Consider the following 23,390-nt stretch of genomic DNA (forward strand, 5'->3'; position numbering starts at 1 on the left):
TCCACTTTTCAAAGGTGGTGACCGTTCTGAGCCAAATAATTTTAGGCCAATTTCGATTTTGTCCGTTGTAGGTAAACTCTGTGAGCGTGTAGTTGGAAATCAGTTAATGTCATATTTAAGCGAACATCATATACTTTGCGCTGAACAGCATGGCTTCCGCCCGGGCCACTCCACGGAGTCGGCGATGCTGTGCGCTGTTGACAGGCTTGTCAGCAGCATGGACCGTGGCCTCGTCTCCACGTTGACGACGACAGACACGTCCAAAGCGTTTGACAGCGTGCAGCATTGCCGGCTCCTGGAAAAGCTCGGATGGTATGGTGTGGATGACCATTGGTTCCGCGGTTGGCTCGAAGGCCGAACGCAGCGTGTGGCGGGGTGTACAACGCCAGTGGCGGTGACACATGGCGTGATCCAAGGGAGTACTTTGGGACCGATCTTGTTTTTACGATTTACCAACGATTTACCTTCTTTTATTCGCCACGGACAGCTCATCATGTATGCCGACGACGCGCAGTTTATCGATGCGGATGCTCCGGCCAACGTGGGTGACCTCCGTACTAGAGTAGAGAACACGCTCAAAATTGTTTTGAATTGGTTTACTCAAAATCGTTTAAAAATTAATCCCTCAAAAACAGATCTCTTGGTCGTGAAGTCTAAGCGAATTCACTTAGAAATCAACGAAACATTTAAAATTCATTTTGGGGAACAGCTCATCAGTCCTTCTCCTTCTGTGAAGGTTCTTGGCATAACTTTGGACTCTTATCTCAATTGGGACCTCCAGATATCTGCCGTCATCAGGCGCTGTTATGGCATGTTGGTGGGACTTGCAAAGCTGAGCCACCGACTACCACACGAGACCAAAAAAGTTATCATCGAAGGGCTTGTTTATCCCCACATCACTTACTGTCTGACCGTTTGGGGCGGCTGCACCAAAACCCAAAAGTATAGGATCCAGAAAGTTCTAAATTTTGGTGCCAGGATCATCACCGGACTAAAGAAGTCTCAGCATATTACTCCCGCTTTAAAAGAACTGGGATGGCTCAAAATTGATGAGCTGATTACTAAATGTGACTTGGCGGCACTTTGTCGGATTCTGGGGTCACCTGAGTCGCCTGAGCATCTCCGCACGATGATTGTGTCCCGTTCAGATGTATCAGAAAGGACCACGCGGGGATCGGAGAGTATGCTGCTGCAAATGCCACGCGTGCGCACAGAACTCGCTCGCCGTGCATTTATGTGCCGGGCTACCACCGCCTGGAACCGCCTGCCAGCCGAGCTCAGGAGGAGTCGTTTACTGTGTCACCCACGGAGGTGAATCGCGAGACATGGGGAGTAGATGTGCTCAGTTTTATCGCATTTTAGCAATTTATAGTGATTTTTAAACCATCATTTTTTCGTGTTTTATGAACATGTTCACTGTGTTTAACTAATGTACTGACTCTGAAATCGGAAGAGCCACGATGTGGAGATTTTTATGAATACAATACATACATACATACATACGTTTTAAAAATAGCCAATCTCAATTCAATCGAACTAAAATAAACAAACGAGATGCGACTGCGAGTTTCGGGTAAACGGTTGAATACATGTTCACCGTTTGGGCAACGACATAGGCGTAGGAACGTTTTCGAAAGTGGGGGGGCCAGGCTCCCAGAGGTCTAAAACCTAACCTACCCCCAAAATCCAATTTCTCCTCGGATTTCGGCCACTTTGTTTTCGCAAACATGCTCAGAGGTAAAGAAAAAAATCGAGACAAATACAAAAATAAAATTGGTTAAATTTCAGGGAGACTCCCGTCCATAAACTCAAACTGATGAACGCGTTCCCCTGTCCTCCGCAGCCGTTGGCACCCATAGAAATTCCATAGGCATCCAGCAACTTTTTATTACGAGCAAGCGTGAAATGTGTAAAGCGAGTCTTTTCAATATACCTATAAAAATTAGCATGAACGGCCCAGCTAAGCTCAGCCAGGCCTGTAACGTTTTTAAGAGATTTTATATTAGCGACCACTGCAACTGGGCTGATTGACTGTCAGAGGCCGGTGTGGGACTTTTACAGGCCGGTCTGGGCCCTCAGAGGCCAGTTTAACCCTCGCCGGCCCGTACCTATAAGTTTTCTACATACGCGCCGGCCGAGGGGGCGGGGAGCAGGTACGACCCCTCTCGCCATTTCGCCCCAGGTGGAGATAGCGCGTCGCGGAAAAACGAGCGTGTGCGCCGTTACGAGACGCAGAGATCGATACCCGATTTTAAGGTCCTAGGTCAACCGGTGACCTGAGGTCAAGTCAAGTGCCTCAAGGCACGGTTCCGTTTTTGGTGAATAGTTTCGCAAAAAACGGCCGCAGAGCCGCGATTTTGCCAGCATCGTGTTCGCCTCTCTCAGGCTCGTCGAATGATATGCTTTTTGTTTGGGTGAGGTAAACTTAGGGTGTTGACCTCGGGTCACGGTCAGGTCAGCGCCCCCAGGTCACGAAATTGGTCGAATGAGGTCATGTCTCATAGCATTCGATTCGGAAGGTCTTCTTGAGTCCATTGGTGGCTTTTCCGACTCGCTAGCTCAATTTGATCGGTAGTTATTGACGAAAAACTAATATGACCCTTATAAGGTCATAAATGACGTCGCGCAAGGTCAACATTGCAAAAGTGACAGATCAAACCTTGCAAGGAGTGCATGAAATCACGATTCGGTGTGCTTGAGATAGTTGGAGATCGTTCCCGGCGCCAGAAAAAGTTTTCAGTTTATCCCCATTGACTTATACCTAATGGTGAGGTCACGAAAATGACCTGACCTCATATGACCTATAGGAAAATCCGAGACGTACAAGTTGTGAGACTCCTAATGGATACTAGGTCCTGCAAGGTTCATTTCCCTGTGAAATCTCCTCTGGCAGCAAGGGCGTTGCGAAGTTGCGACATCTGAAGACCGTGCAGAGGTTCACTTATGACCTCATAGGTCAGTGACCTGATCTGACCCGAAAATGCGGTTGGTGTCAAAAGATCCGGCTTGATTCAAAGGTCAGATATGCCAAGCTTCAGCTCTCTATCGCCGGCGTGTTCGGAGCTATCGCAAAAAAAAACTATGGAGGGGCGGCACCTCCCCCCCCCCCTCGGCCGGCGAGGGTTAAGGCCATCAGAGACCCCAGTACAGGGCCTGCAAAGAGCAGTTTGAGACCTTTAGATGCCGACTTGGGCCATCAGAGGCTAATGTGGGTCCCTACAGGCCAGCATGGGTCCTCAGAGGTCAGTATGGGACCCTAAAATGCCGACATGGGCCGGCGTTGGTCCCCAGAGGCCAGCAGAAGGCCCTCAAAAACCAAGATGGGCCTCTGAGGCCAGCATCGGTCTTCAGAATCCAGTGCAAGGACCTCAGAGGCTAATGTGGGTCCTTACAGGCCAGCATGGGCCCTTAGAGGTCAGTGTGGGGCCGTAACAGACCGGCGTGGGCCGGCGTTGGACCCCTAAGGCCAAGATGGACCCTCAGAGGCCGATGCGGACTCTTAGAGGCCGGCATCGGGTCTCCAGAATTCAGTACGGGGCCCTCAGAGGCACCTAAAGGTTAGTCTTGGGACCCCAGAGACAGAAATGAGGCCACCAGAGGCCGATGTGAGGCCCTCAGACGCCGGCTGGGCCCTTGAGGCCGGTTTAGGGGCCCTCAAATGCCGCCAGTGGAGGACCCTCAGAGATCAATGTGGGTTCTCAGTGGTCAATGTGGGCGCTTGACCGCCACTGAAGGGCCCTCCGAGATCAGTGTAGGACCCTCAAAGGCTGATTTGGGAGCTGTTAATAGCTGGCGTTGGATTCTTGAGCCTCGTGGCAATCGAATAAGTGCCAGAGCCCCATACGCCCATGGGGGCCCATTGTTTGTTTGGGGGGGGGGGGCAAATGGAGGGGCAGACACAGACATTGCTGGCCCCCAGCCTGTTTGAACCGAGGCGGGGGCACGGTCACCCTGGCCCCCAGCTAGTACGCCTTTGACGAACTATGCCGACCCCAAGCAGATCTGGTCAAGCGTTGGTCGTTTGTATACGCATTCTCCTGCACCGTGCTAGTATTGTCTTATACCTTTTCAGTGCTCTCTGTCCCGCGCATCATTATCAACAAAATGCTGCGGCACTAGGACTCACAGTCTTGTCTCTGATATGGTTTTCTTCATTTAGTTAAGGCAATTGCGGTCAATAACGCTGTAGAAACAAAAGGGAATCTTCACTAAAGGGCAAGCTGAATAGTTGTCAAGTTCTGGTGTTTAGGGTACCGGGTGGTAGGTACAGACAGACACTTAAGTCAGCAAAAAGTGGGGGGGCCAGTTAACATTGCTGGCCCCCCCACCTCCGAAAGTGGGGGGGCCATGGCCCCCCCGGCCCCCCCTGTTCCTACGCCTATGGGCAACGATCAGACGTGGCCGTAATGTGAACACTAATGCGTGCTTTTTGTTCATTTGTCACCGGAAATAACGTTTTCCACAAACGTTATATCCAAACGTTACAAAATGTTTCCACAAACACCGCACGAGAATAAAAATGAATTAGGAAATGTCATAGGATGGCCGTTGTCCTGACCATCAATTTATGAATAGCGGGACACGGCAAACTAAAATGGTTATGACAGAGGGCGAGCAAAGCGGTTGAGTCTTTTCCGTGGCTTTATTTGTCCATTGTTGCTAACCGCCCTCGCTCTGAGGCAAGCAGGCATGAGTTTGCCTCCTATTGATCTGAGACACTGCTTCCCTTAAAGGGACCCTCCCACCTTCAAAAAAGTTTATGAATTGGCATGAAAGTGATGTCGCTCGGTTCAGAAAGAGCGAAAACGAATATCTACTAAATTTCACCGAAAAATATTCACCGGTTTTCAAGATATTAGACTTTTACTTTTGTTTACTTTTTTGGGATCTCCGCTGTTTCTAGCGACTTTATTTTAGAAGTGCGGCGTTTGCGGCAAATGTTGCGCGCAAATAGCATATACCACCGCGTGCTACAAAACGTTTTAGTCAAACATTTAAAAATCGTTGGATATTTGCGCTGACGTCACACATTCAGAGGGGTATTCCTAAGCATTAGCCCCTCTGAATCAAAATGCTGCAATTTTGAAATTCAATATTTCCGATTTAAGGCATTTCTCGATGTTGTGAGTGCCGAAACCGGTAATTGTGAGCCAGGGACCCCATTTTGGCTATCTCAACTCAAATCTAATGTTAAGGTGGGAGCGTCCCTTTAAGTCAATTGTATACAATATTGACACATGACGGCCAGGCTAACACAGCAAAAAGCACAGCTGCCACGCGCCAAGGACGGAACTGTCACATATTCGAAAGTGTTTCTCAATAAAACAATATCCAGCGGTAGATAAAACAGGCCACTCGCCGAACACTGCACGGTCAAACCCTGAAACCCTTGACCATCCCCTCCGACGTTGACACTTTTGGATCGCCATTCACCGCCGTTCGTATAGAGACTGACGGCTAGGGAGCCAGAAGTTTCAGTCTGTTGTTCAATAGGATGTAGTCATAGGTTAGAACAGAACGGACCATCCAATACTATCTTTCCGGTACATCAAGTCCGGTGCAGTCAGTTACACGGTGCAATCAGTTATACGGTACAGTCAGTATACGGTGCAATCAGTTATGTGGTGCGGTCAGTTACACGGTGCAGTCAGTTATACGGTGCGGTCAGTCTGATACGGTCAGTACGGTCAGTCTAGTAAGGCTAGTACGGTACGCTCAGTCTTTACTGGTCAGTCTCATACGGTCAGTCCGGTACGGACAGCCTGTAGTACGGTCAGTCTTAGTAGGATCAGTCTAGTACAATCGGTCCGTTACAGTCAGTGCGTCACAGTCAGTCTAGTACGGTTAGTACGATACGGCCACTGGCCAGTCCGATACGGTCAGTCCGGTGCTGCCAGTCCGGTACCGCGGTACAATCAGTCCATTACAATCAGTCCGGTACGCTCACCCCTCACTGGTCAGTCCGGTGCGGCCAGATACCAGCGGTACAGCACCGCCACATACATGAGCATCGCCACCACTATGAAGAGATCGTCCAGCAGGCCGATGGCGCCGTAGACGGCCTCCGGCAGCAGGTCAAACGGCAGCACCAGGTACACCAGCGCCATGAGGAAGCACATGACGACGCGAACACGCAGCAGGAGGAGCACGCCGCCGGGACTGACCGCCTCGCGCCAGAGGTGGCGCAGCAAACACGGCACGTCACGGATGTGCTCCAGCCACTGTAACACAAATACGGCACGTCACGGATGTGCTCCAGCCACTGTAACACAAATACGGCACGTCACGGATGTGCTCCAAACACTGTTACACAAATACGGCACATCACGGATGTGCTCCAAACACTGTTACACAAACACGGCACGTCACGGATGTGCTCCAGCCACTGTAACGTAAAGACAGCACGTCACCGATGTGCTCCAGGCTCCAGCCACGCGCCAAGGACGTAACATCACATGTTTATGTCACAAACATCATAAAATGTTTATGATCTGACTTGACAACTGACGAAGTTTGGATAGTATGTGCACGGAAGAACTTCTAAAAGTCATTACAAATAAAACAGTTGCGCGATTGTGGCTGTTACTTTTATACCCAGATCTAAATTTTGTATTTTTATCAACGCCAACTCCCAGCGACTGTTACAATCCTTCCTTTCCACGACCCGTGTCAAGCCGGCGCGGGTACCGTGGGACGGCCGGCGAGCGGCGTCCGTCAGAGGGTAGTCAGGGGCACCTGTGCCTGCCCGGCACATAACACCGACGCGCCGCCCGCTGCCGACTCCCCGGCTCGTCACAGCTCACTGCTAACGGCCATTAGCACCAGAGCACGAGATCCGTCTCCAGCGCCGGAGACGGTCGGAGGAGAGGGGAAATGGCCGCTATAGCCGGCGTCGGACGAGGCCGTCCCGACAAACACCAGCTGCCCCGGGTAGGGCCTGGGAGAGGGGTGACCGGGCGGCAGGTGGAGGTGACCCAGGGAGGTTAGGTGGCGGGCGGCCCCTCAAACAGCACACGAGTGATGGAGCCCGGGAATCACGTGATTGTTTGCCGAACTCTCCCCAACTGGGAAGTGTTTGTAATCCAAGCGTCAGAGAGCCGAAAACCCGGCGGAACACGGTGCTTTGTGGAATATGTGCATGGTGCATGTGCAGTTTACATCATCTGTGATGATGTGATCTTTCGCGGCTGGGATGGCCTCTGTCTGGTCATCATCCGACACCAAACTGCTCTCTCCACCCGACACCAAACTGCTAGTTGCTACCTTCTCTCTCCTCTCTCTCTCTCTCTCTCTCTCTCTCTCTCTCTCTCTCTCTCTCTCTCTCTCTCTCTCTCTCTCTCTCTCTCTCTCTCTCTCTCTCTCTCTCTCTCTCTCTCTCTCTCTCTCTCTCTCTCTCTCTCTCTCTCTCTCTCTCTCTCTCTCTCTCTCTCTCCACTCTCTTTATCTCTCTCCCCCCTCTCTCTCCTCTCTTGTTGGGTGTGAATCCATCCCCCTTCCCTCGCTTACCAACCATTTTGTACCAACCATTTCCTCCCTTTCCGTTCCGCGCACGTTTTTTCTCCTCCATCCCAGCCAAAACGCTTTCAAAGAAGCTCACGTTCGGTTATGTATTTGGTACATCAGCCAAACTCCGTACGTCAAAAGTCACGTAAAAAAAAAAACAGCCCGACAAGTGCCCCGCGGGCAAACACCGTCCAGCACGGCCCAACGCATAAACGGCCTATCCTCGGGCTGGGGGTTTTGAATGTCTGCCGCCACGGACACCAGCCCCTGGCGCAGGTGCATTGCCTCGAGACGTAGTCGCGGGATCTCTCGCCTGGTGGTCTCCTGGAAATGAGAGGATATTGGTTAATATTGCACAGCGTCTTAACGGGAGAAATAAATAAACTACGGGTAAGGAAGAGATGCGAAGAAACACAGGGTAGGGGGCACCAACCGAGTACCGAGCCAACAAATCGACCACATATCTCAAGTGAATGAGCCAAAGAAAAAAAGACATTTAAAAACGTTAAAATAAGAATAGCTGTCGGGCAAAGGTTTAGCGCTTAACAAGAAAAAAGCGGAAATCCTGAATGGGAGGCTCTGGAACAATACATAAACAGGAGAACTTTATCGACCAACAACAAACATACAACAACAAACAAGTAACTCACCTTGTCAACCTGGATTTTCGTGATTTCTTGGCGCTGCTCGTCGATGATCACATCCCAATGATCTGGGAGCGGCGGGTCAGGCGTATAACGCGGGATCGGTGACCCCGCGGTCGCTGATGTGATGACAAAGTGTCCCCGGAGGCGGAGCCCTCAACTCCGGCGATGGTGACGCCGGGCCCCGGGGTCAGCGGAGGGCTTCGGAAGGGCATGTTGACTCTCCTGCGTCTCGATACAAAATAAATTGTTCTGCTGGGCCGGGTCCCCTTGGACCCGCACAAAGGGAGCTGAGCCTCCGAGGCAAGGAAGACATTCATTAGCATCTTAGTGCAGACGGGAAGGGGAAAATGGTAAGGGACCACAGCCGGCAGAGGCTCAGTGGCGTGGTGCTTACACGGACACCTGTAACCCGCGCCGTGCCGGTATACGGCGCAAACATGGCGCCAACTGCCCCGGGCCGGGGGTGGGTGGGGTGTCTGAATACCAGCTCGTCTAACTCGGCTCCTGGGCCACGTAGTGACACGGGGTAAGCGGAATTCCAAAGGGCGTAAAAAAAATAATGAAGAAAACTCTGCGGTCATTTTTTAGGTCAGGTCAAATGTCAGGTCACCAGAGGTCATCAAAGGTCAAATTTTGTCTACTCCAACAATTTTGGAAAACTCGGCGCATAACTCGAGAACTAATAGAGCTACAGCGCCGCAAAAACGCATTCGATAGCTCCTTCAACGTTCTTTTGCAAACATGTCCCCAGATTTGACCTCAAGACAACGGTTTAGCCTCCAGAGGACAAAAGCTTCAAAAATGGCAGTTTTATGGTAATACGTTTTGTAATAACTTTTGACTCAGAAAGGGACATTTATTTTGCCGGCATCGTGCTCCTCTCGTCGAGACGCGTCGAACAAACTGTTAGTTGACCTTGACAGGCCATTTTAAAAAATTTGACCTGAGATCAAGGTCATGAACTGACTTGAAAATGTCATGTTGCATATCAGTCGATCCGTATCGTCAAGATGAACGGATCTGAGGTGTTTTCATCGCTCTAGCATGTCTCTATCAAAAGTTATTGTAAAAAAAAAAACTCCTGGGGACCTTTCATGACATAACATGACCTTAGGGACACCAAGAGAGGACAAGAGTGCCATTTTTCGGTTCAGCTTGTCAAGTTTGCCTGAAAACCGATGTTTGAGAGTGTTTGAAATGACGTTCGTCCAAAAGAGGCCTTGACTTATAATGGAGAGGTCGCATAATTGACCTGACCTTAGGTCACCGATATCAAAATTCCAAGATATACATTTCATACAAACTGTTACTCTTATCAATCTCTGAAAGGTTAAAAAAAAGACTGAAAGGCGATCGTTCAGTCTCTAGTGTAGGTCTATAGATCGTTCAAATGTAGCTATGACGAAGATTCTAACCTTTTCTGAGGTGAGGTCACTTAACGTGACTTGGCGATCTTAAGAGACCTATGTCTGAAGTTTTTACAACATGTGCGGAAAGATGCATAAACAGGTGTGCCAAAAACGGTGGCACGGAGCTCCGCTATTTCCGCGCCGCCGAACCTCATACGAGTAGCAGCCACACTTAACGACGTTCTAACAGGTCCCAATTTCCTGACTTATGGGTCGTTGACCTGACCTGGAAGGTCAACCAATGACCTAGGACCTTAAAATTGGGTAGCATCGGCTTCCTCTCGTCACGGGCAATACGCTCGTTTTTACTCTAGCTTGATCAGGGGCCAAACGGCAAGGAGGTCCAACGGACCCCCTCCTACATATATGTACATTCGCGGCTGGCAAAACAGCGACGCGAGAGAGCGTTAACCCTCGCCGGACCTATTGGTTTTCTACATACACGCCGGCCGGGGGGGGGGACGGGTACGACACCCCCCCCCCCCACTCGCCGTTTCGCCCCTGGTGGAGCTAGCACGTCGCGGAAAAAGGAGCGTGTGCGCCGCTACGAGACGCAGAGATTGATAACCAATTTAAATGTCCTAGGTCACCCGGTGACCTCTGGGGTCAGGTTAAGTGCCCCAAGGTAGGGTTCCGTTTTTGGTGAATAACTTCGCAAAAAAAACGGCCGCAGAGCCACGCTTTTGGAAGCATCGTGTTCGCCTTGCTCAGGCGCGTCGAATGATATACTTTTGTTTGGGTGAGGTCACCTTAGGGTGTTGACCTCGGGTCACGGTCAGGTCAGTGTCCCCAGGTCACGAAATTGGTCGAAGGTCATGTCGCATATCATTCGATTCGGCAGGTCTTCCTGAGTCCATTAGTGGCTTTCCTGGCCCGCTAGCTGAATTTCATCGGGAGTTATTGACGAAAAACTTATATGACCCTAATGACATCATAAATGACGTCACGCAAGGTCAACATTGCAAGAGTAACGCATCGACCCTTGCAAGGAGTGCATGAAATCACGATTATGTGTGCATGAGATAGTTGGAGTTCGTTCGCGGCGCCAGAATAGCAGTTTTCATTTTTCCCATTGACTTATGATTATGAGGTCACGAAAATGACCTGACCTCATATGACCTTGAGGAAAAATCCGAGATGTACAAGTGGTGAGACTCCTAGTGGATACTAGGTGTAGGTCCTGCAAGTTTCATTTCCCTGTGAAAACTCCTCTGGCAGTGAGGGCGTTGCGAAGTTGCGACATCTGAAGACCATGCAGAGGTTTACTTATGACGTCATAGGCCAGTGACCTGACTTGACCCGAAAATGCGATTGGTGTCAAAAGATCCGGCTTGAATCAAGGGTCAGGTATGCCAAGTTTCAGCTCTCTGTCGCCGGCGGGAGCTATCGCGAAAAATCCCTATGGGGGGGGGCGGCACCCGCCCCTCCCCCTCGGCCGGCGAGGGTTGAAAGATATACTGTGTGTCCCGCAGGGGCTTACTTTACGTCATTCTTTATTGAGCACCCTGTATGTCCTTATTCACTACCAGGCTCATTACTATCCGACGCTCAAAATTGTACATATAATCCACTGTCCTTACCTACAGTGAGCGCTGTGCTAGGACAATTGCTTTTCATTGAGACAACGAGACTACATATTACCGTTCTCGGTGAACTGTGTCTGTGCGACAGCACTATACCTAGCACGACATAGTCCCTACTCCATTTCTGGGCTGAATCCCGAGTTTGGCATCGACACCGATTACGTACGAAAGCTCACCGATCGTCGACAGATTTGCATCCATGGGGTCATGAAACAGGTCGGCGGAGCGCCATTCACTTGCTTGGAGTTGTGAATCCCTCCATTCAAATATAGCTATCTATAATCATTACTGTACAGCTCACTGAGAGCATGCACCACCCGGTCTGAAAAATTACGGCTAAAGCCATCTAACGGATGGAATGGGTAGTGTGCATTGCGGCACGGCATCTGTAAAAGCCATCTACGGGAAAAATGGATACACGTGCCGTGCGGCACAGCATCTACCAGGCGCTCTACGCGAGAGCCATCTATGGGAAGAAATGGAAACACGTGCCATGCGGCACAGCATCTACCAGGCGCTCTACGCGAGAGCCATCTATGGGCTGAAATGTAAGCACGTGTCGTGCGGCACAGCATCTACCAGGCGCTCTACGCGAGAGCCATCTATGGGCTGAAATGTAAGTACGTGTCGTGCGGCACAGCATCTATTAGGCGTCCATTGCGAAAGCCGTCGTAAACTAAGATGAACGGCAAGCCTTATAGCCGGGGAGATGAAAGTGTTGGATATACAAACCAAGACGAATGTAGCTGCTAGACGCTTTGGAGAACGTTTTATAAGTTCACCGTAAGATCTATGTAACAAAAGTCAAGATTTAGCGTAAACATCTATAACGCCTTCAGCTTTGATTTCAGCAAATTAGGTATGTACATACATAGCTACAGCCCACCGCTAAAGTAAGTGCGGTTTTACCAATCTCAACGGATGGCTTTGACTGGCGATATTTTAATGCTGAGTGATCGATAAGAAGACGTCAATAGATAAAGTTGCTGCGTTGCAGCTGCAAGGGTGACGACCTACATTCATTGTAATCTGGCTAACCGCTCCTAAGCTTCAGAAGCAGGACATACCCACAGTGTATAATTATATAAATACATATATACACTGTGGACATACCCATGACTGAAACCGCACATTACTTCTGCTGTGGACTTTACCTTGAAAGCATTATACGGCAAGACCGCATAATGCGTTAAATGTGCACGAGCTCGGAGCTGGCAAAACCTATTATCTCAAATGAGTCACAGGTACACGAGAGCCACCTACTGCAAGACCGGGTGCGTTCATACTCCTGACAGACAGGTGGCGCACCAGGCAACGTAACTACACCACTACCTTGCTGCGCGACAGCCAATGGTCAGTGCAGTGTTCGGTTTCTCGGCTATGGATTCACGGGCAACGGCTGTTGTGGCTTGGGCAATGGGTATCTAACCGCCTTGCATCGGCTATTGCCTTATTTGCTAGGGTGTGCCGGGCTATTGCATGTGCAACTTTGGAGAGTCAACATGGTCAACAGTCAACAGACAACAAACACCCCTTTACGACGGGCACCTGGCACTGCCCTGCACCGGCCGGGCCGGGGACGTGCTCGTCTATTCGAGCCCGGTCCGGTGTGAATTGGAGTCACTCACCGGTCGCGGCAGGCCGGAGAAGCGCCGGTTGTACTCTGTTACGGTGCGCCGGGTCGCCGACCGCACCGAGACCGCCTCCGGTTCTGTGCAGGCCAGTTCGGTGTCAGTGTAGCAGAGGAACAGCAGAGTCACCTGTGCAGGTGAGGTGTCCGTGTGTGAAAAGTGCCACCCGAATTGAAGCACTGCAGGCCTGTGATGGTATCCTTGTTAGCGCATATAACTTTCAAAGGCGATTAAAATCCCGAATATCCATTGGCGAGCCACCATCAATCACAACGCTATTTGTCAGTGCGCTCGCCCTAGTGTTCGCCTCTTTGCTCACCTGCTGCCGACAGAGGGGACAGAGCATGGGTCTCAGCGGCTCGCTCTGCTCGCGGTGCACGAGGAGGCACTTGGCGCAGAACAGGTGGCCGCAGCTGGTCTCCACGGCGTGGCGGCGCCCCTCCAGACAGATGGGACAGAGCGGGTCGCTGCCGGTCACACTGGAGCGGCGACGCCTCCCGCCGGACGAGGCCGCCCGCTCCGGCATCAGAGCAGCGCCCAGCGAGCTTCAGGGACACCGCGTGGGGCCATACCGATAGAGTACATTGACCTTCGACATCGAGACTACGGAGTAAACCAGTTCCATTCTTCGGTGCATCTTAAATGCTTACATTAACGCAGGTTAGAATTAAAGAGCGTTTAAGCACCATAACAGCATGTTCTACTATTCAAGTGATGAAAACGGACCTAGAGCAGGTTATAGCGAATTAGGTCTAGAGACCGGAAATGGACGCTAAAAATGTTTTGATTGCGGTTTGCGTTCGCCTTGAATACTGATACAGTTCCGCTCAGCTGCACGGTCTTTATCTCACCACACACTTCTGAGACACACACAAGAGTTGGATCGGATGGCGTAACAGTGAGCGACTTGCTCATATTTGTGAGTCGTCTGGCGTCAAATTAAATGAAAAATGCGGCTCAACGTGCCTAATATTGTGTCCACTGTTGTATAATATCCATTATCCAGCAGATAAAAAAAAAACAAATTCCGTCACACGGCAACTGAGTCACCGATAGAAGAGTGATGACGCTTAGCCAAGGAAGTATCGCAAGAAAAGCGATCGAGAGCAACGTATCAGCGTGAGGCCACACTAATTGTTGGAACATACCAAACATCAAACATTCTTCCTGAGCAATATCTCATTCTTTCGTGTTTCCATCCTAATAAGTTGCGACCCCGTTGCTAACGGAATCGTAGGAAATATATGCACGTGAAACACATACGTGCGCGTGCCGAAATACCTATTTATTGAGAATGATGTGAAAACCTTTTCACGACAGACTGTATCGGATAAAAAATTTTACCAGAGGTATACGTTTCACAGACATTTCTGAAGATGAGCGTCTATTAACAACTAGATGCAAAATTCATACAAGTCATGACACGATGATGTCTACATATCCGCCAGGTTCGCCCATCGGAGTCTTTCACCACCGACAACAATGCGTTCAGTGATCATGGAAACAATGAGCAGTTCAACGGACCGCAAGCTGCACTTCCTCGTGCCTCAGCTTGCCGATACTCCATTTCTCCATACAACACAGCATAAAAAACGGACACTTCCCCCTATATCACCCACCCACCCATCTTCCTCCCTCCCTCCCTACCAAACACGGACCACCCAAGATGGCTCACCCACCGGCTGGGTGCTACGCCTCAGCCTCAGTCTCCGTCTCAGTCTTCTCGACCTTGGGAGAGGCCGGCGCCGCCCCGGCCAGCTGGCGCGCGTGGTCCTCCTCCTCTCTGAGCGCGTCCGAGGCGTAGCGCGCCAGCAGCTCGCGCTTCTTGCGCTCCACTAGCGCCGCCTCCACCTCGCGCTGGGAGGGCACCGGCACGTGCGCCACGAACCGGGCCGGCGCCGAGGCGTGCCGCTCAGCCTCCTCGTCACTATCGTCGGCGTCCAGCGGCGCCTCCTCGACCTCGGCCGGGTCGGCGTCGTCGCCCAGCAGGCCGGCCTCCTTGCGGCGGCGCCAGTCGGCCAGCCAGGCGGCCACGGCCAGCCGCTCCTGCTGGCGCTCGCGCGGCACCAGCACGCCGTCCTCGTCGTCTAGAAAGCCGTAGTAGTCGGCGTCGATGTCCTTCATCAGCTCTGCGCGCGTCTTGCGCGGCGGCGGCGGTGGCTCCTGCTCGAACAGCTCGCGAACTCCGGGCAGATCTCGCGCGGCACCGAAGTAACGATAACCGCGGTTTCCGGGCACCTCACGACCCTCGCGGTCCAGCATTTTGGGTCCGGTTCGCGCATAGTCGGGCCCACCCAGCTCCTTGATGCGCGCCTCCCAGTGGCCCTTTTCGCGCAGCAGCTTGTTAATCTCGTCGTTGAGGTCGCGGATGCGGAACTCGCCGAGTCCGGCGTTCTGGATCTGCGCCACCTTACGCGCCACCTCGCGCACGATCTGATTGCGCCACCGCTCGGCGTCGGGCAGCTGGTCACACTCGGAGGCCAGGTACGGGCGCCGCGCGCGCTCCGGCGCGTCCTCGGAGTGCGCCTGCCGCCAGCGCGCCAGCGTTGTCATCGCCTTTTCCGCGTTTCGCGCCATCACAACAGGTTATCTGTGGAAAAAACAGGAATTATTTACAGGATGTTTGTGACGCTGTATTGATGTACTATTGACTCCCTGTATCTTCCACTAAACAAAAGTTCAGGTGAACATGACAACGTAAGTACAATGTAGTCAGTCATCCTCAATCTGATGTAAAAACCTGACCTACACAGTCAGTTTGCACCAGCATTTTGCTCAGAACACTGACACCACTGGTGTGCTGATTCTTTCTTGATGCATAGTGAGTAGGTGCTGGGCAGGGCTAATTCTCTACCATCTGTAAACAGTTAAAAAAAATCACCCTGTATATGTGGCTGACTGGGCCCAGAAAACTTTCAACCATGAGTGGGACTGGGATTACAATATACGAATACTGCATGGGGGAGCGGGCAATAGCAAAAATATTGCCCGATGTGACGTCACTGTCGCCCGAGGGTGAAGACCGAAACAAGTGCTATTGCCCGAGGCGAAGCCGAGGGCAATAGCACTTGTGGAGGTCTTCACCCGAGGGCGACAGTGACGGTACAGAGGGCAATATTTTTGCTATTGCCCGCTCCCCCATGCAGTATTCGTTTTATTACATGGCCAACTCTCGGAATCTTTACTTAGTACCTACTCATTCATCCCGTAATAAAAAAATATCCAAACACAAATATCATGGTACAATTGAATGTATTGGATATACAATCATAGCCACGTCACATGTCTACGGCACACACTTAGTTGTTTTCTGTTTTCTGTTTCTGTTTTCTGTTTCACGCCGTACTTGAGAGTGTGGAGACTCTTCGATTTGTAGCGTTCGCCGTCCTTGCGTTTTACAGTAATGAAGAACTCCTTCACAGCGTTGTCCAGGACATCGTTGCTGTGCATGCAGCTTTCAACAGATATGCCTTTTACTTGTAAGAACTCAATGAAGACGTCTTCTGCTGATTTAATTACCTTTTTAGTGCCCTGAGCCCTGCGCGATGAAAATAGCTCATCCAATTCATGCGGCTCCAACAAATTAAATCGGGGCATTTGAACGGACATGTTCAAATGACGGCCCAGTTCTAGATGACTTGACTAGCCAATCACGAAATCAAACTGAACAGTCTGAGAAAACGACGATAAAATTACGACATTTGAATTTTTGTTCAAACACCACTGCGCGAGCAACTTACTATTGACCGTTGACATGGCAACCGCTTCTCACCTTCAGAAAGGTCAGTAACCTGACACTGAAAGGTCAGTAACCTGATGCCGGGCAATAGTAAAAAATATCTCATGCCAAATTAACACAGGAGCCATGTAATAATAATAATTGGTTGAAGTTCAGATGGAGCATGCACACTATTTCCATCAATCAGGTTTGATGACATTTGTAGGGATTGCAAAAGTATTGTCCTAATTGATACCCTGGGCTGTGATCCATCTCCAGTAATCATAATAGAGCTGCTTAGAGAGATAACCATAGCCTGCAAAGTTGAGCCAGCCAAAAAAAAAAGAAATATATGGGTGTTGGATTGCCAATTTGCATAACTAAAAATTGAGACCTACCCAGAGAATCAAGAGGTTCATGGAATTAAATCACACCTTGCTACCATGTACCCCATAGTATTAATTTTGAATGTGTGTACTGTGCACCCTTCATCGGTACAAATTTGAACTGTGTGCACCGCCAAGACTATACTATACAAAACTAAGACTAAGCAAGCCTAATTGGAAAATGAAATAACATGAAAAATACATAGAATTAGGGTATTAGTACAGTAGACATCACATGAAGGTTTTCCCACCAAGGAGAGGCACTATGCATAGAGATGCTTCTTTCTAACCAAGCCAAAACAAACCAAACCAAACCTAACCTGCCCTAACCTACAACCTACAACCTACAAACATACAACTTGCAAACCTGCAGCACCTCTCCTTGATTGGAAAACCATCATGTGACATCTGCTCTACTAATGCCAAAATTAGCAGGTTTCATGATTAATCAAAATGAAATTGATAAATTGTGATAGAAATGAAAACAACCAATATCCAGCATGAGCAGGAATCTTTATCAAAGATAAGCTTAATAATTATTCACATGACAGAAAAAAACTGCAAAAATTTGACTTCAAGAAAACCTATTAACATTATTGGTTCTGAGCCTATTAATATTAACCTATTAATATTATGCCCTATCATGGTAACACATAGTGTGGACTGTGGTTTTTTCACCAGCAATATTTTTAACTAACTTAACCAAACGCAACTCCGGTACAAGACCGTTTGAAGAATAAAGTGGTACCTAGGCATCTTGAATCAGATTAAACAACTGTTTTAGCAAGCATGCCTCGCTGAAGAACTTGGGGTATTAGTATATATTAGGTCCGAGTGGACAATTGTGACGCAGTTGATACAAATATGCAACAGCAAAAAATTTAGGTTTTAGGTTAGGTTAGGTTGTAGGTTGTAGGTTTTAGGTTTTGGTTTTAGGTTTTAGGTTGGTAGGTTGGTAGGTTTGTAGGTTAGGTTAGGTTAGGTTGTAGGTTGGTAGGTTATAGGTAAATAGGTAAGGTTAGGTCAGTTCTTTAAGTTTCTCAGTGCTTGTGCGAGGATCATATTAAAGCATTTTGATTAATGATTAATTACCTTACCCTCGTAGTTTGAAAAAGTTAGATCAAAACACTTGTTTATTAATAATTTCGAGCACAGCTCTTCATCAGAATACAAAGCTTTGTATTCTGATTAGCTTTGTATTCTGATGAAGAGCTGTGCTCGAAATTATTAATAAACAAGTGTTTTGATCTAACTTTTTCAAACTACGAGGGTAAGGTCATTAATCATTAATTAAAAGGTTAGGTCAGGTTTGATTATGTTTTTTCTTTTATTTCCAGGACATATAAGTATCATTTTTGGATTCAGGATGTCAAATAATGTAAGAATATGAAAACTTTATCTTTTTACAGTCACTCGGACTCAATGTATACTTTTACCGAACTTGGGCCAACCAAACCACTTTGCAAATTAAGGGAGCAATTCCTAGTAATTTAAGTAGGTTGGCTTCTTCACCTTACTCACCTGTTGAACTCACCTGTTAGGTTTCCTTGCTCATTGCCCAGATGGTGGTAGGGTTATTAGAGACAGGAAACCGTGTCGAAGAGAGACGTGCCAACCCGGACAATAGATAAGCAGGACATTCAGAACTGGACTGTGCAATTGTTAAGGGTTGGAATGGTACGTCTGCTTGGGTGTAGTTGTTGCTGATGGAGGTAGTCTTTGTGCAATTTGCAACAACAAAAGAAGTGTTGACTAAGATGTGCGATGAAGTGAGTAACATATGGAGAATGAGATGGATCAGAATGGATAGACAAGATAGTGAGGATTTGGGGAGGGAATTAGGAACAAGGGCGGGGATGGGAGTCCCTGGCGCGTATAACCCCACTCTTGCTTGATAAGAGGGGGCGCCTACCAGGGACAGGCAGGATTGATTGGGTGTGTTTCTTTTTCAGCTACTGGAGATAATCAAATAGTCGACTTCCGAGACAGGTTCCCAAGGCAGACTTGAACTCCTTCAGTGTCTTGGATGTGACCACCCAGGTCGGCAGGGAGTTCCAGTCTTGGACGACACGCTGGGAGAAGAAGCGGGCTCTGGCGTCAACTTGACTGCGGCTCACTCGGATTTTGAACGGATGACCTCTTGTACGAGTGTCACGGGAGATATCCCATAGATCTGCAGGTTGTATTGGACAGTTTCCGTTGAAGATTTTCCAGCATTTGATCAGGTCAGCCCTCAGTAGTCGTCCCTTTATGGAGTAAAGGTCGAGCGTTCGTAGCCTGTCCCCATACTCTTTGCCTTCAAGTCCCTTTATCTGGCGGGTCCATAGCCTTTGCACTGATTCCAGCCTTTTCCTGTCCTGGACATATCCAGTGTTCCAGACAGGCGACGCATATTCCAGAATAGGCCTGATGTGCGTTTTAAGTATGTGTATCATAAATTCAGGTTCTCTACATACTGTGCCTTTCAGGAGGTTGTGGGCTACGCCGCCGGCTTTCCTTGTCACTGTTCTGCTGTGTTCATGAAACTTCAGTTGGTCGTCAACGAGTATTCCAAGATCAACCTGGGCGACTGAATCGGGAAGTTGACGTCCATCGAGGGTATAGCTGGGTCTATCCAAGATGTGTGAGCGTCTCTTGAAACGAAGAGTGACACACTTCTTTGAATTCATGTGTAATCCCCATGACTTGGCGGTTGCGTGGAGAAGGTTGATATCAGATTGCAGACTTGCAGTGTCACGGCCGATGTTCGAACTATCAATGCATGTGTATATTTTGAGATCGTCTGCGAATATCTTGTAGTGGCATTTAAGGTTTGTCGCGATGTGGTTAATATATATTAGAAAAAGAACTGGGCCGAGGACTGACCCTTGGGGTACACCACTTTTGACGTATCTTGGTGCGCTGTACGCATCTTTGACGACCACTTGCATCGATCTGTCACATAGAAATTCTTTGAGCCACCTTAGAAGGTCTCCCCCGATGCCTATGTGCCCAAGCTTGTCTAGCAGAATATGGTGACAGACAACGTCGAATGCTTTTGCAAAGTCGAAGAGGATAAGATCAACTATTTTCCCTTTGTCGATCTCACTTGATATATACTCGTAAGTGGACAGAAGCTGGTCCTCCGTAGACATCCCTGGTCGAAAACCAAATTGGTGATCGATGAAGATGTTGTTTTCATTGAGGAAGATGTTCAAACCATTAGAGATCAGTCTTTCCAGGCATTTTGCGGGGACTGATGGCAAACAGATCGGCCGGTAGTTCAAGGGATCGACGTGAGACCCCTTCTTGAAGATTGGTACCACGATCGATAGCTTCCAGAGTGAGGGGAGTGATCCTTCTTCCAGTGAGAGATGAAATATCCTGGATAGAGGGCGAGCCAGGTGAGCTGCACACTCTTTCAGAAAACGGGGATGAAGACCGTCTGGGCCCATAGCAGAATTCACGTCGAGATCCATCAGCACCTTCTTCACCTCCGCAGAGTCGAAATCGACGGATTCAAGTGCTCCATCACACTGTTGGTGAGGTGCTGGGTGTGACGGCACTTCAGGTCGATACACACTGGCGAAAGCTTCGGCAAAACATTCTGCCATCTCAGTTGGACTGTCAGTTGTGGTGCTGTCAGGAAGTCGAATTGGTCCTACTGAGGAGCGGAACTTCTTCTTGCTGCGGAGGTGAGCATGTAGTAGCTTTGGGTTCTCCTTCATCTTCAGAAGTAGCGACTTTTCATATTCCACTTGCGAGTAGAAAGTGAAGAGGTGAAGCTCCTTATTGATTCGCATAAATGAAGAGAGGAGATCTTGAGTGATGTGCGATTTACGACCATGTAGAGATCTAGCACGCTTGTATTGTTGCCATGCCCTGGTACGTCTCGTCTTGAGAGATGTCGGAGGATTAGTCTTCCAGGGGACTTTGCTCTTTGGTTTGTTGCGATTAGAAATGGGGATATATTGGCGTATCAGTGGCTGTAGGACTTGAAGGAGCCTGTTGAAGGCCTCTTCTGCGTTCAGGTGCGCAAGTTCAACATCCCAATCCACCTCGCTGAGGACGTTGTTGATATTATTGTATTGTCCTTTGTGCCAGAGTATGTGACCAGGTGCGTGTGATGATGAGCAAATTTCTTTGTCGAATGTGTACTGACAGTGGATACTGCAGTGGTCACAGCCAGGTGGTGGGGGCCTCACCTCTACTTCATTTATCCTGTCTGATTCTGTTGTCAAAATCAAGTCCAGTATGTTCCCTGATCGTGGAAATGTTGCCTCATGGATCCACTGGGTGAGTCCAAGTGTGTCAAACAAGTCCAAAAACTTCGAGTCTGATGAAGAGATGGGCTTCATAGAATCAAGTGACCAAGTGATGGTCGGTAGATTCAAATCTCCAATGAGAATGAGTTCTTTGCCAGTACATATTTGACGCAGGAATGCCATTAGCATGTCATTCTGTTCCGGTGAGTTCGAGGGTGGCCTGTATACTGCAACCACATGCAATTCCAGGGCGGACAGATGAAATATGATGACATTGGGGTAAGATGAATCAACATCCTCAACTTGAAGTCTTTCAGAGATGTATGCGCAAACACCATGTATACTTGAGCCCCCACTATCATTGCGCAGAAGTGAAATACTGCCTCTGCTTACCTTATACCTTATAACTTATTGTTATGCCAAAGTTATATCACGTTCAAAATTATTTACCTCGACACAGCAACTTCTAGGATTCTTAGCAAATTCATCTGTACCGTGTTCTTGAGGTAAGGCGGAGCACGCTAGCAGAATAATTTGATGCTTTTGATTCGCTAGTAAGCGGATTACTATGGAAACAAACGCTTTTGCGAGTATTTGTGATCCCTCAAAACAGTGAAGAGACATATTTTATCTGCGCTATATTTGTCTTAGAAAGATTCCATCAGCTGATTTCCTTTCCTAACATCGGCAATGCAATTGTCGAACCAAGTTTGATTTTTAAAAAAATATATGTTGCAGGCACTTTAGAAAATCAGTCATTTTGTAAAATGCCTAGGCATTTTACAAAAAGACGGCTGTTTGAAAAATGACTGAACGCAACCAGGCTTTTTTCAAAATGGCTAGCCATTTTACAAAATGACTAGGCATTTTGCAAACTGCCTGACCAGCATGGAACGTAGATCCCACTACAGATACTATGGCCAACAGTTTTTGGACGTCTTCCTACACCCTATAGGTACGTGTTCAGCCTGTAGCTGATCGATTTGAAGCTCTGTGATGACGACAATGCTGAGTAACGACCAGGTTGAGTTGCAGACTCGGCTGTAGCATAAAGCATTGTTTAGTTAACGCTGTAAAAACTCCCAAGTACATCAACGCCGTTCATGTTCTGCCTGAAACTAGACCTAACAAAACCAGCCGGAGACCGGCCCTAGTCAATAGGCAGGCCCGGTTGATGTACAATTACATGTAAACAAATGAGTGTAGTCTTTGTTTCATTGTGTCTTTGTTTGACAGCTTTGAGTACCTACTTGCATGGTCCCAGTTAAAAATATCAAGCTACACATCGGGAGAATCATCAGGTCGCTTGGCGTAGGACGAGAGCGTTGGTTTCAGAAGACACTAACGCCTGAGTGTGTGGGATCGAATCCTCGCGACCTCTAATAGTTTCACAAATACAGGCCGGCATAGGGCCAGTCGTTGGTTGACGCTCCAGATTGATCATTCTAAATCCAGCAGCGTCGCTGAAGAGGGGGTTGGAAATGTCGCGGGCCTGCACTTCTCAAAATAGAGGTAGGTATGGACTTCTCACTGCTGGACTCCTCTGGTCATAATGCTGGACTCCTCGGTCCACCTACACGCTACCAAAACGTATATAATTAGGTATACTCGTATCTACAACACGCTGCTCAGTCATTTTGTAAAATGGCTAGGTATTTTGTAAAATGCCTAGGCATTTTGCAAAATGACTGGAGAGTCAGTCATTTTGTAAAATGCCTAGGCTTTTTGCAAAAAGCCTGGAAAATCAGGCATTTTGCAAAATACCTAGGCATTTTACAAAATGACTGATTTTCTAAAGTGCCTGCAACATATACATATTGGACGGCCGTTGAACATGTGAGGGTGATTACAGTGGCGGCGGAAGGTAATTTTGGATGGGGGTGCAAAGTTTTCCCAAGGGGCCCCTCTGGAAGTTTTGGGCCCCCTCCAGTGTTTTTTCTTTTCTTTTTTTGAGTGATCATTAACCCGCGCCCCACTGGGGGGGGGGCTATTTATAGCCCCCCCTCCCGTTTTTCTGCAATAACTTCCAAACCGCTTGACGTATCGCCGCCAAACTTTCAGTACCTTCGGCTGCATTAATTTGACACCTTGTGTCAAAATTTGAACTTCGTAGCTACCATAGGTCGGCCGGAAATGACGTCAGAGTGACGTCATGTTCGGCCGATTTCGACGCAAAACATCGAACCACGGCAATCGCTCCCAAGGGCTCAGTTTTTAAGCTAGATCCAATTTCTTTGCATGAGAGGACTCAGAATTGACTGCGCTATCA

At 48.7% G+C, this 23,390-nt stretch overlaps 2 protein-coding genes across 4 annotated transcripts; both read right to left on the bottom strand.

The window, feature by feature from the left end:
• Positions 1-5,200: 5,200 nt before the first annotated feature.
• On the bottom strand, positions 5,201-13,553 carry LOC122380453 (E3 ubiquitin-protein ligase RNF170-like). The gene is made up of 3 exons (XM_043363611.1): positions 13,093-13,553; positions 12,771-12,902; positions 5,201-6,221 (listed from the first exon to the last, which is right to left on the bottom strand). The coding sequence occupies exons 1-3, from the start codon at positions 13,297-13,299 to the stop codon at positions 5,958-5,960; spliced, it is 603 nt and encodes a 200-aa protein (XP_043219546.1). The 5' UTR covers positions 13,300-13,553; the 3' UTR covers positions 5,201-5,957.
• Positions 13,554-14,144: 591 nt separating this feature from the next.
• On the bottom strand, positions 14,145-21,761 carry LOC122380454 (pre-mRNA-splicing factor ISY1 homolog). 3 transcript variants are annotated; one of them, XM_043363612.1, is made up of 2 exons: positions 21,515-21,761; positions 14,145-15,363 (listed from the first exon to the last, which is right to left on the bottom strand). In XM_043363612.1, the coding sequence occupies exon 2, from the start codon at positions 15,348-15,350 to the stop codon at positions 14,463-14,465; it is 888 nt and encodes a 295-aa protein (XP_043219547.1). In that variant the 5' UTR covers positions 15,351-15,363; positions 21,515-21,761; the 3' UTR covers positions 14,145-14,462. The 3 variants fall into 3 exon arrangements, with proteins under 3 accessions (XP_043219547.1, XP_043219548.1, XP_043219549.1); XM_043363613.1 differs by having other exon boundaries at positions 21,572-21,701; XM_043363614.1 differs by lacking the exon at positions 21,515-21,761 and adding an exon at positions 15,523-15,688.
• Between the last annotated feature and the right edge of the window lie 1,629 nt (positions 21,762-23,390).

Source organism: Amphibalanus amphitrite, unplaced genomic scaffold, assembly GCF_019059575.1.
Source record: "Amphibalanus amphitrite isolate SeventyFive unplaced genomic scaffold, NRLGWU_Aamphi_draft 000098F_arrow, whole genome shotgun sequence".
Lineage (NCBI taxonomy): Eukaryota > Metazoa > Arthropoda > Thecostraca > Balanomorpha > Balanidae > Amphibalanus > Amphibalanus amphitrite.

Excerpts from the sequence above, each read along its gene's own strand:
- LOC122380453 (XM_043363611.1), bottom strand. The coding sequence starts at position 13,299 with ATGCCGGAGCGGGCGGCCTCGTCCGGCGGGAGGCGTCGCCGCTCCAGT. Across the intron at positions 12,903-13,092 it reads GTCCCCTCTGTCGGCAGCAG|GTGACTCTGCTGTTCCTCTG; the intron begins GTGAGCAAAGAG and ends TCACCTGCACAG. Across the intron at positions 6,222-12,770 it reads TCTCCGGCCTGCCGCGACCG|TGGCTGGAGCACATCCGTGA; the intron begins GTGAGTGACTCC and ends TTTGTGTTACAG.
- LOC122380454 (XM_043363612.1), bottom strand. The coding sequence starts at position 15,350 with ATGGCGCGAAACGCGGAAAAGGCGATGACAACGCTGGCGCGCTGGCGG.